Source organism: Python bivittatus, unplaced genomic scaffold (genome assembly GCF_059951505.1).
Source record: "Python bivittatus isolate LINGU-HERP-01145 unplaced genomic scaffold, Pbiv_v1 ctg000700_np1212, whole genome shotgun sequence".
In the NCBI taxonomy this organism is placed as follows: Eukaryota; Metazoa; Chordata; class Lepidosauria; order Squamata; family Pythonidae; genus Python; species Python bivittatus.
In genome coordinates, this window is record NW_028277098.1 from 78688343 (window position 1) to 78701711 (window position 13369).

General features: G+C 39.3%; 1 protein-coding gene across 1 annotated transcript in view; it reads right to left on the minus strand.

Moving 5' to 3' along the window:
- PTPRT (protein tyrosine phosphatase receptor type T) overlaps positions 1-13369 on the minus strand; it is a 678601-nt gene that overhangs the window by 47857 nt on the left and 617375 nt on the right. Inside the window, exon 19 of the mRNA XM_088154570.1 lies at positions 4922-5009. Within this exon, the coding sequence (XP_088010696.1) occupies positions 4922-5009 (88 nt within the window). The remainder of the gene's footprint in view (positions 1-4921; positions 5010-13369) is intronic.

Below are 13369 nucleotides of genomic sequence, written 5' to 3' on the forward strand. Positions count from 1 at the left end.
CCTCCTGTACAATGTTACGGACCTCCGTCCATAGTTCTTCAGGCACTCTGTCTACCAAATCTAATCCTCTAAATCTATTCATCACCTTCACTGTGTACTCACAAGGAATATGATCTAAGTCATACCTGAGTGGTCTAGTGGTTTTCCCTACATTCTTCAATTTAAGCCTAAATTTTGCAGTAAGAAGCTCATGATCTGAGCCACAGTCAGCTCCTGGTCTTGTTTTTGCTGTCTGTATAGAGCTTCTCCATCTTTGGCTGCAAACTATATAATCAATCTGGTTTCGGTATTGACCATCTGGTGATGTCCATGTGTAGAGTCGTCTCTTGTGTTGTTGGAAAAGAGTGTTTGCTATGACTAGCTTGTTCTCTTGACAGAACTCTATTAGCCTTTGCCCTGCTTCATTTTGTACTCCAAGGCCAAATTTGCCTGTTATTCCGATTACTCCTTGACTTCCTACTTTAGCATTCCAATCCCCTATGATGAAAAGGACATCTTTTTGGTGCTAGTTCTAGAAGGTGTTGTAGGTCTTCATAGAAGCGGTCAACTTCAGCTTCTTCAGCATCAGTGGTTGGGGCATAGACTTGGATGACTGTGATATTGAATGGTTTGCCTTGGATACGCACTGAGATCATTCTGTCGTTTTTGAGGTTGTACCCCATTACTGCCTTTCCCACTCTCTTATTCACTATGAGTGCAACTCCATTTCTTCTAAGGGTTTCTTGCCCACAGTAGTAGATATAATGGTCACCCGAATTAAATTCACCCATTCCCGTCCATTTCAGTTCGCTGATTCCCAAGATGTCGACGTTCAATCTTGTCATCTCATGTTTGACCACATCCAGCTTGCCTTGGTTCATAGATCTTACATTCCAGGTACCTATACAATATTGTTCTTTACAGCATCGGACCTTCTTTTCGCTTCCAGATACATCCACAGCTGAACGTCCTTTCGGCTTTGGCCCAGCCGCTTCACTCTTTCTGGAGCTACTTGGAAATGCCCTCCGCTCTTCCCCAGTAGCATATTGGACACCTTCCGACCTGAGGGGCTCATCTTCCGGCATCATATCTTTTAGCCTTTTAACATTGTCCATGGGGTTTTCTTGGCAAGGATACTGGAGTGGGTTGCCATTTCCTTCTCCAGTGGACCACATTTTGTCAGAACTCTCTGTCATGACCTGTCCGTCTTGGGTGGCCCTGCACGGTATAGCTCATGGCTTCACTGAGTTACGCAAGCCCCTTCGCCACGACAAGGCAGTGATCCATGAAGGGGATGCTTAAACATAGTGGTGCTTAAATGTTTATGAACCCTTTTGAATTTTCAATATTTTCCCCAGTGGCTTACAAATAGTACAAAAAATACAATAAAGCAATAACATAAAAATTACAACATAAAGGCAGTGGTGTGAGCAGTAACAGGCACATTTGTTATCCCCATGTGTCAACATCACTATGCAAGCTGCATTGGCTGCCAATAACATTCTGAGTGCAATTCAGGGTGCTGGTCATCACTTATCAAGCCCTTCATGGCATAGGGACTGGTTATCTGAGGGACTGCCTATCACCAATTGCTTCTGCCTACCTGTATGTTCCAGCAGAGTAGGTGTGCTCCGGGTCCTCTCTCTTAAACCTTGTCATCTTGCAGGACCAAGGTAATGTGCCTTTTATGTTGCAGCCCCTCCCACTCCTGGAACAGCATGGATAGCAGCCACTCTGCTGGGATTCTGGAAGGCCCTTCAGGCCCAGCTCTGTTCTCAGGACTGGGGTTAATGTACTAGTTATGAGGCCCTTCTTGTATTTTTATTGTTATTGTTATGACCATTATTGTTATGGCTGTTTTTAGTCTGGGCTGTCTGTTTTCTTTTATGTTTTTTAATTGTTTTAACTGTGAACTTGGATTTTGTAAGCCACTCAGAGTCCACTGGAGTGGGCAGCCATTAAATCATCATCATCATCATCATCATCATCATCATCATCATCATAAGAAGAAGAAGAAGAAGAAGAAGAAGAAGAAGAAGAAGAAGAAGAAGAAAATGAAGAAACTAAAGTGCTCTGGGACTTTAGAATTCAAACAGACAAGCACCTGCCACACAACACTCCAGACTTAACAATTATTGATAAGAAAGACAAAAAAAGTCTGGATAGTGGATACTGCAATACTTGGAGACAGCAGAATAGAAGAGAAAGAACTGGAGAAAATCACAAAATACAAAAACCTGCAAATAGAAATAGAACAAGTGTGGCAAAAGAAAGCAAAGATAGTGCCAATAGTAATAGGCACCTTGGGTGCAATCCCAAAACATCTGGAGCACCACTTGAAAACCATCAGCATTGACAAAATCACCATCAGTCAATAGCAAAAGGTAGCTTTACTTGGAACAGCTTACATCCTGCAATGATACCTTTAACACCATCAGATAACAACATCTGCCTATCCCAGTCCTTGGGAAGGACTCAATAGGTGGATAAAAATGCCAATTCCAGTCTAAATAACTGGCTGGCTGTGTGACCAAACATACATAATAATATAACTTCCTACTCATTGTCACACTGAGGAAAATCATTCTCAATCACCTCCTGCCAGGTGGGGAGCAATCATAATTCCAATCCCCCAAAGTATTCTCAGATAGACTGTCTTAGTGGCTTTTCTAAATGCCAGCAGATTTGGTACTAATCTGACTTTGGACGGAGCACTGTTTCAAGCAAAGACCTCCACTTTGTGTCACTCCTAATTGCCACACTTTTAAAAATTGATTATTCCTACTATTTCTAAGAACCCACATTAATTGCTTTCTTAATTCAAGTCAGCAATTATTCCAGGAGAAAAAGTCATTATCTTGTTATCTATTTTCCATGTCTTTATATTCATAGTCTCATATGCATTTTTTAATCATATGTCTTCATTTTAGCAGTCTCTCAGTATTTTATCATTACCTTCATTGAGTTAAACTCGTATGCTCATGTTTTATGCCCTTTACATTTCCTTATTTGTACTCAGCCTTTTTCTCTCTTTATACTTACAGTATTGTGTATATATTTAGAGCTATGGTTAAGCTTCTCCTTTTCTTGAACGATGATTCAGCTTAGTAAACATTTTCATAAAGGTTAACATCCTTTTAATCAGTTTGATAGTGCTTTCTTGGCACTTTCCTAGGTACCTACCTTGTACATAATGTTCTATTCCCCGTAAACATACTTAATAAATAAATTTTCATTCCTCCTTTGTGCTCTTATACAACTTTGCTTATACATCCTAAATTCAGTTTATTTTAATCTATGTGAACTAGAAGCTGCTTTAAGGTCTAAGGCAGCGACAGCTAAGTTACGTTTGTATCATCAAAACAGTTTACATGAGCCAAGCATTTTTCAAAGCGTTATCATTTGTGCAGCTATTCTGAACTGAAGTGGAAAAGATGTTTTAGAACGTGATCATATGTTGCATCTGTTGGCACTTCCTTAAAGAAAATGCCACTTCTTGGGCTCACCTAGAAATCACACAGTCCCAGAAAAATACATGTTTATTTCAGGAGCACCAAGGGGGCATGACAAGGTCATTGTACCCTAACAGTACATGCAACTCCAGAAAAAAGTGTGGCTTTTTAAGGAGGTGTAGCAAGTGTGTGTCCAAATCCTCTCCAAAGCTTTTCCACTTCGGATTCAAATAGTTGTGCATATTTATGTTACGTTATGTTTTATGTTTGTTACATTACGCTGTTATTTTACATTATATTATTATACCTTACATTATGTTACCTTACATTATTATTGAATAATAGTATTATTGGAGGTAAAATATTTACAATACAATCTTGTACATGTTGTGTTGTGCCAAAATTCTGAAAGAAACGTTTTTTGACACATGTGGGTGGAGCAAAGCTTTCTAAAGAAATCAGGATCGGTGAGTTCATGCTATTAGAACAAGTATAAGTATTTATATAGAACAAGTATTCTTTAACTTGTGTTATAATATGCCAAGTAAAGCTAAACAGTTGTCCCAAGTAACAATTTGACAACACATGGCAATCGTGAAAATCTAGCTGCCATGCTACTGGTAATAATGTCAATATTGGTTTCACCCTGTAATCCAAAGCAAAGCCAATAGATACATGGAGGTCTCTCACATGTAATAGTCCTGTTCTTTTCAACTGAAGGAATCATTTCTCGTGGGGTGTTATATACCAGCCAGTTTATGCACTGAGATCAGAGGGAAGGCTCTGTTTCCAATTCCTTCTCTGGATATGGACCAGTGACTTCAGACAAGTCCTTCTTGGTGATAATACCCCATCTGTGGAATTCACTTACCTGCAGCTGGCACCAAATCTTATACATTTAAATGAATCTTGTTAATTCATCTTTTACCTATGATTTGAACCACATTGGAAGTTCATCACATCTCTCTGCTAAAGGCCTATCAGCCTGTATTACTGAAACAGTGACAGAGGAAGTCTCCTGACCCAATTTCTGTATGTTCTTTAGAATATGTGGAGAAAACGCCATGCCCCAAATAGCAAAGTGCATCAAGGGCTCTGCATGCATTTTGCCCTGGGAAAATAGGTTCCTGGCCAACAAAGAGACATATGCTCAGCTGGGAGAAGAGCTTGATATCATGAAATTGCTATTCTCCTATCTCTTTTCACAGTCCTCCTTCAATATATGAGAAGACACCCCCCCCCACCCAGAAAAGCAGAATTTTGTCATTTGAGTCCATTGAGACAAATGGATACCTGAGGTACAAAAGAACAATAAATCAATGAACAAACTGGGGGAGGGGAGAACTTTAACACAGAAGCTGTTATCAAGTAGAAATGTTCCAAAGACTAGGAAATTACGCTCTTATTCTTTGTTACAGTTGTGCTCTTATACATATAAGATGCTTACAGATACACACAGGAAGTTCAGTTCAGTTTGAATTTGCACCTACAGGAGATGATGTTGCCATATCTATTCTTATTGCGGTTTTCATCTTCTTTGGCGGTGTCCCAAGATGCTGTCTGCCCTTCAGGTAGAGCCTGCAGATTAAACAGTGGAATATTTATAAAATAGGCGAGGCCTTCAAATTTTTTAACGTAATGAAGGAGAGGGCAAGAGAGAGGCAGTATATAATTTAGCACTCTGCCAAGAGAACTGTTTTCACAAGAAAACAATGATGAACAATAACGAAGAGACCATTAGCATCCTATGGCTTATGCTAACTTACAATAGCTTTGCTAATATAATTGGAACAAAAACAATTGAAAGGATTTTGCTTCTACCTATGTATGATTATTATTATTTATAGCTCCCCAACCCCAATGGAGTCTGGGCGGGTATTATTATCAGGGTTACTATGCTGCCATCTCTTACACAGAGACGGGGGTTTTCTCTCTCAAGTCCATATGAAATATCAGGATACATATATGGCATTTAAACTGAGGCCAGAAGCTGTACTATAAATTAAAAAGTCAAAGTATCTGGGAGTATAGGAGTTTTCCATACAATCCTCCCATCTATTATAACTGTCTAAATAAATACATGTGGATGTGCACACAAACACACCCACATCAAGGACGGAGTTGTTGTTTTTTTTTTTGTCTGCGCTCAGTCATTGCTGACCCTGCAGTGACTGCTTGGACGAGTCCTTGCAGTTTTCAAGGCAATTGTTTTTCGGAAGTGGTTTGCCAGAGCCTCCTTCCTAGAGCAGAGCCCAGCTGGCGAGCGCAGGAGGCGGGGTTTCCGTTGCTTCGTGCCCTTTTCGGGCCCGTGCGGTTTTTCGCGCTTACCGGCAACTGCTCCCGACTCCTTTTTTGCAAGGCACCGCCAGCATTTTTCCTCCCACCGGAGTGAGAGTCCCCATTTATCTACTCACGTGAGTTTTCGACCTGTTGGGTTGACAGGAACTGGGGAGGAAACAGGAGCTCACCCTGTTTAACGTGAAGGCTGGACTCGAACCGGCTGTGGGTTAATGGCTCCTCTGTATCCGGGACTTTGTCATCTTTGGTGATGGATGGGGTAGCACTGCCCCATACAGACCCAGTGAGTAATCTGGGGGTCCTCCTGGACTCACGGCTCCTGCTCAAAGAGCAGGTGGCAGGCGTGGCCAGGAGGGCCTTTGCACAACTTTGGGTTGTGCATCAGTTATGCCCTTTCCTGGATCGGGATGCCCTTCAAAAGGTCACTCATACCCTTGTTATATCCCAGATAGACTACTGAAATGTGCTGTACATGGGGCTACCCTTGAAGAGTATCCAGAAGCTTCAGCTGATCCAGAATGCAGCCGCGCAAGCTATTTTTGGGGCCTGAAGAAGGACCCACATAACACTGTTGCTCCTCAAGCTGCACGGGTACCGGTTTGCTTCCAGGTCCAATTCAAGGTGTTGGTTATCACCTTTAAAGCCCTACATGGCATGGGGTCAGGCTACCTGAGGGACCGCCTCTTCCCCATGACTTCAACCCATCCCACCCAATCACACAGAGCAGACACACTCCAGATCCCCTCAGCAAAAGAGCTCTGACTAGCGGGGTTCAGAAGGCGGGCCTTCTCTGTGGTAGCCCCTGCCCTTTGGAACATCTTGCCCCTGGAGGTGAGATTGGCCCCCTCACTCCTGGCCTTTTGGAGGTATTTGAAGACCTGGCTCTGCCATATGGCCTGGGGTGGGGAGGGAAGTCATCAAGTGTGGGGCTGGCTAGCCCCTTAGAGGCCTCGCGTTGCTGCCCTGAACCATCGGCCTCCTGGACTTTTTCCTTTATCTTTAGTAACTGTGCATATAGGCTTTTAATTGTATATTTATTTATTGTTTTTAATGAGTTGTGAGCCACCCAGAGTCCCCCATTGGGGGGAGATGGGTGGGGTCAAATTTAATAAATGAATGAATGAATGAGTGGATCAATTTAAATCTCTTTTGCCAGCTTTCATATAGTGTTCTATTCCATCAGTTTGGGGCAATTAAAAAAAAAAAAAAGCAACCTTGGATAATTCATATACATTGACAGTCTCAGGTAACTTAGAACAAAAAGTGACGATGGGAATGGCAACAGTATGATTGGAGATGAAGCTATTACAAACTCTTGCTTGAGTACCTTCACACCAGTGACAAAGCTCTCACTGAGTTCTGTCTTTTTGCTGTGATGAAATCCCAAAATCTCATGCATTCAGCACTGTCTGAAATACTAAATACATAATGGCTTTAGAGTTGGTGTTAGCTTAATATTCCCAGGCGAGAAATTTGACCTATAATCACGAATGGTATCCCCAAAATGTTGTTATATGAAACCCATGATTATAAACATTCACCATTTACTATTGCTAACTAATAGGCACTCTGCTGAAACCCAGAACTGATAATAATGCTATCTTCTTTGGTTGTGATGTTGTAGGAAATGCTGGTGTGACATAACTGTGTTATTTAAAAAGACAGAGCTTGCCAGACTAGTTTATAAAAGTCCTGTGAAGCAGGAATCCTAGGAAGCACTAGGTTGCTTTTCTCGGTAAAATGGGTACTAAGTTAGAGCTATCTCAGTCTCCATGTCTGTGTATGAAATAATGTTTCAGCAAATGGGAAGATCTTTGATCACAGCTCCATTTTGTTGTACAAAGAAAGTGCTACTTAATAGCAGCTAATGTTCTAAGTGGAGAAAAATACAGGAAAAAAGTAATTGAAAGAAGGCCCTTTTCTTCATCAAAGACAAAGATGTATTATTTGTACATTTGTATCTTGTTTCAATAAATTGTCCAGAAAAATGTAACAGTAATTTGGTTGCATCATGTGCTACCAAAAAAAAAAAACCCAGAACAAAAAACCAAAAAAAACCAAAACACAACTTGCCATGCTATTCATGTACTGTACATAGGATGGTAAATTTGACCTCTCAAAAACAAATAACATCCCTTATTCATAGCTTTGAACAAATGCCTTTTAGTTTTAAAAAGGGATGAATTTAATCTGTACATAGGAAATACTGGAGAAAATTGATAACTCTTTCTAATTTTATAACCAGATCTGGATTTTTTGATATATGGAATTGCTTGCCACATTGTGATTTATAAACTAATACACTAAGTTTATCACATTTTTCATTATCTATTCTTTTTAGTACATTGTGGGAATACTGTAGCCATAGTATATCTTGATTTCAGAAATGCATTTGACATTCTCATTAGCAAGTTAATTGGGGGCTACATGAGATGACAATTATGTGGATATATACAGTAAATGGTGTCAAATTTTTATGTATTAATGTTTCCTCATCAAATGGAGTCACTGTTGTGAGATGGGTGACCATATAAATAATATAAATGAATGAATGAATGAATGAATGAATGAATGAATGAATGAATGAATGAACTGAATGCAGGCATCAAGAAGGGTGTCAGAAGGCTCAGTCCTGGTCTCTGTTTCTTCAACATTTGAATTAATGTATAAGGAGATGATACAAAATTGGGCAGGATAGCTAAAACCTTGAAGACAGAAATAAAATTAAAAACAGACGTCATACGTTAGGGAAATGGCCCAAGAATAACAAAATGATATTAAAAAGATAGAAATGCAGAGCCGAAGATGAAGGAAAAATACAGACAGCCCAGAAGTCCAAAACTCTTTTTGACAGGTTCAAAAGAAAAGAAAAATTGTTATATCAGCAGCTTAAAAAAAGCCAGAAAATGCAACCGGGGGAAAAAAAAACAGGTATGCTGTAGCTATTGAAATCTTATTTGCTTCAGTCTTGTCCACCCCTTGCCCCCCCCAAAAAAGTGCCACTCAGAAATTTTCAGTGCTCTGCACAGTAGAGATTTGCACACAATTGTTTAAAATTGTAGTAGTTATTCATGTGCTTGACTACATTCTCTTTCCCCCTAAGTGTACAAGTGTTCAAAGAATCACAGAGCTGGAAGGTGCCAAAAGCTCTGAATATTCATCTCTACGATAAAACACCCTTTTATATAAGTAGAACATTAGCAGAATCAGTATTCTTTCGACAGATAGCTTTTTACAGTGAGGAGTACTTGTTAAAAAGTATAATCTTATTTGAAGCATTGCTGAATTGCTGATTCAACCATCTCTTGACTTGATCATTTCATTCTGTTGCCTTCAAGGGTATTTTCAGTCTAAACCTCACTAATCACATTGGAAGAGTATTGAGGATTACAGCTATAGACTTGATGTAATTTAATGGACCAGAGAGGTGAAAGAAAAGAATTGTATTTTTCAACAGTTCATCCAAGGAAGAAGAAGGGATGCAAGAAAAGACCAATCAGAGTCTGTTCCACCTAGACTATTCCTCCCTTTAAGAAGCCACCTGCCCAGATCTACCCTGACAGTGGACAAACTGTGGCCCCAGACCAGCAATTCCCTAAAACTTTCTTTGCAGCACTTGAGCCACCTCTGGGCACAATCCCTTCCCCTTCTCCAAAAGCAAAAACAAGGCAAAAAGTCAGAAAATCCTAATTTTATTTTTGCCATCCACGAAAAATGAAGAACAGCCCCAAGGCAGCAAAAGACCTACCCTGTGAGAAAGAGCTTTTAAAAATTTTGTTTTGTGATTTTACTAATGATCTTGTTGCTTCTCTTTAAAAGATTTCTATCCTGCAAGATAGGATGTAATTAAGCGTAATTGATATAGGGCATAATAAAATAACCAGGGTACATTTCCTTGCTTTCAAAACAGAAAGAAAAGAGGAATGATGAAATGTCCTTGGTCACAAACTTATTAACATGGAAAAGAAACTGAATATGGAGTAATGGTTTCATTGATATTTGTTTAGGTTTGCAGCCTTTAAAAGAACATGAAACAAAATATGACCTTGCATGTAAAAGTATCAAAGTGCTAAGATTAGTGGAGATATAATTTAAAATGCCATACAGCTGCCAGAAACTGAAGCTGAAAATTAAACCTGGCCCTCACTTACATTAAGCATTTCAGCAACTTTATCTGAGGTTATCAGAGTAAGAGTAATTCAGCTCTTCACAGCCCATTAACACTCCATAAGGCATCTTATCTATACTTTACAAAGCTGCTTAGCACATGTCATAAAGGGCCATAATGTCTGCAGGAGGCCACATTTATTAACTACAAAGGCTAAATTCTTTATATATATATATATATATATATATATATATATATATATATGTATGTATGTATGTATGTATGTATGTATGTATACACACACACACATACATACACATACATACACACACACACTGTAAATACTTGTGGATAAGCCGAGAATTTTAGGTGCCAAAATGCACCCCCAGCTTATCTGCAGATAGGTTTATCCTTGAGTATATAAGGTAGGTTTTTCCCTCAGCTTTTTAATTTTTAACCAAAATACCATGAAAAAAATGCAGGTTGGCTTATCCGCAGGTGGCACATTTTTCATGGTATTTTGGTTAAAAATTCAAGGGTCGGTTTATCCACAGATGGGCTTATCTGCAAGTATATATGCTTCATACTTTTCTCAAACCATATTCAAATCTGTCACACATAGGCAGCCATGGTCCTGCAATGCTGTCCTCACCCTGAAAGGAGATATATATACTAGAACTCACAAGCAAAAAAGTCTATTAAGGTGTCAAGTACCCATTCAGCAATGGTGTGCACTACGCTCACCAAAAATGTGTACTTAGGTCCTGTCTTGAAATGGAAAACCTGACACCCAGAAAAGTTCTGGCCCTATTAATTTAAGTTTTATATAGCAGACATGGAAGAGCAACCAAAAGGATAAATGGGAAGAGCACTGTAATGCTCCATTGTAATCCATTAGCTATTGTTTAGCCCTTTGGTTTGTTTAGGGAAAAAGATAGATAGTGTCTTCTATTATGAGCCATTTCCTAATCCTTGTCAGGACACCAGTTTACAGAAGTAAGCCAGACCTGATTTTGGAACTAACCCAAGCAAGGTGGCCAGGAACCAGTTGTAAGAACCAATGTAATGAAAGGCAGAAAGGGCTGGATCTCTTTTGATGTTAATACAGTTTGTTGCAATACCTCCTTGGCTCTGGCACCCCTTTGGGGACAATGTTCAAGAAATGCAACATTGGTGATGAGGATGGAATAAGACTTCACTGAGACCTGGAAGCATGAAATGCAAAGGTACCTGTATGCATTCTTTCCTATAAAATTTAGAGAGTAGAAGTAGATCCATCCTTCCTTCCTTCCTTCCTTCCTTCCTTCCTTCCTTCCTTCCTTCCTTCCTTCCTTCCTTCCTTCCTTCCTTCCTTCCTTCCTTCCTTCCTTCTCTCTCTCTCTCTCTCTCTCTCTCTCTCTCTCTCTCTCATACATTAAGCTACCATTCTGTGGCCTAGTGTTGTCAGAATGCTTTCTGAATTTTTCTTGTATGGTTCTTCCTTTACTTTAGGACTTGGAAGGGAGGCCAGAAGCTCTATCCCTTCTCCTTAAAAAAATGGTTTCATCTCTAGGAGAGCAGCGCTGTTGCATTATTCTGGCTGTGAAATTCATCAGATTTTTAAAAGGCTGTTTAACCCAGGAGAAGCTGTACATTATGAGAAAACTAAGCTCGTGCTTTTCAAGTATTTCAAATCTGCCTGTAATACAGACTTTGACAATACAATTTCCATCTGACTTGCCAACCGGAAGAACAAACTAAGAACACTTTTCTCACCTATTTGTGTCAAGTAGCCAGATCTTGGGCTTTTACAAACATAGACCATGACTGCAAGTGTAAGTAATACAGAGATGCTCTTTTGCTAATGTCAGCTAAGATATTGGATACAGCTCATGACAGTAAAATGCCTGAACAGTATCTTCAAATAATAGAACAAAAAAGCCATGCTCCCTGAATAGAAACCATGTATGTATTCCAACTATTGGGCAGGAAAAAGCAAATGGCTGAATATCACATTGGATATACATTGTTTACAATGAAGTGGAGCAGAGTCAGCCAACTTGGATTATATTCTCCTAAAGGTCTTTGTCCTGCAAAGGGAGCTACTTGCAATACTTGTGGGAAGTTGAGTCATTATGCACAAATACGTCCATCATTCCAAGCTGCCTCACATACTTTTGTCTTTTTGCCTTTGGTCAAAGAGAGTTTTCAACTTTAAAATTCAAGGTTATTTTTAGGGAGCTTGGCTACTGGTTTCTAGTTAGAAATGAATAGAGACAGCTTGTTTTGTTGGGGCAGATATGTGTGTGTTATTGACTAACCCCCCCCCCCCCCAAAATTTGCTGGTAGAAGGAAAATGTTTAGTAGATGTTATGTTGCAAGGAATGTTTGTCAAACAAATTGAACATGAATGTGTAGAAGAGTATGCTTTTGCCTATTTCGTTATATAGAAATAAAGAGCAGGTATGTCAGGACAACATGAAGTAAGTTGAATGCAGTGGGTATAGGGTACTTAAGAAGTTTGTGGGATAAAAAAGGAGGGACAGAGTCAAGAATGAAGGCATGATTTAATGAATGTGGACTGAAATAAAAATGAGTGACCAGGAAAAAAGTAGCATGTTGATATGGTCTGGCCACATGGAGAAAATGAACAAGGATGGAATCATAAAACAAATACATTTCCAGACCACCGACTGAAAAGTGAATCATGGAACACTGCCTAGAGGTTAGTTTCACTGCAAACAGATTAGAGGTCACTTCAGAAAGTTGATAAGTTCCACATCCTGTATTTTCTTCTAGCCAATCCAAATCTAGCTTTTGATTTCTCATCTTCTCCTCCTCCTCCTCCACCACCACCACCCATCTGTAACATCTCTGTAACATCTCTGCACTCTCAGCATTCTTTTCCCATAATTCATGGTCCTTTGCCAATGCCCCAACATATATGAAGGAAAAGTAAACTGAATGGATGGAGTGGCCAGGGAAGACTCTGAAAGTTGTGGCTGGATAGAGCTGATGGAAATGGGATTCTCAAAAAAAGAGGTTAGATGTTTAAACAACAGAAGGCAATGCCTGAATAGGTTATAGTCATAGTGGAAGCATGAATGGCTGAATGATATTTGTATTTCCTTTTTCTGTGCCTTGCATAATGTTTTCTAAATGTCTAAATTCTATTTTTAATTTAACAATTTTATTGCTAATAATATCCCAAAAGAAAATATTTCAGTTGATATAAAAATAAATGTTTCCATTGGAATTTCAGCCTCTCAGATAGATTATGTTGTATGGTATTATTGCAGCAATTGCATCAACAATGAGACAGAGTATTTTCTTTTCATAATTCAAAAATCACATACAGAAAGGAAACTAGGTGCACAAAAGAAAATTTCCTTTTTATTCTTCAACAGAACTGGGCACGTTTCATTAATTTCTTATACTGTGATGGTCACCCAGTAACACAGTACCAACCATGTTATTAGGAAGAACAAAACAAAATTATATGGAGATGGAAAAAAGAACAATTCTCTGTTTTGTAAGTCAGCAAATTGTATGT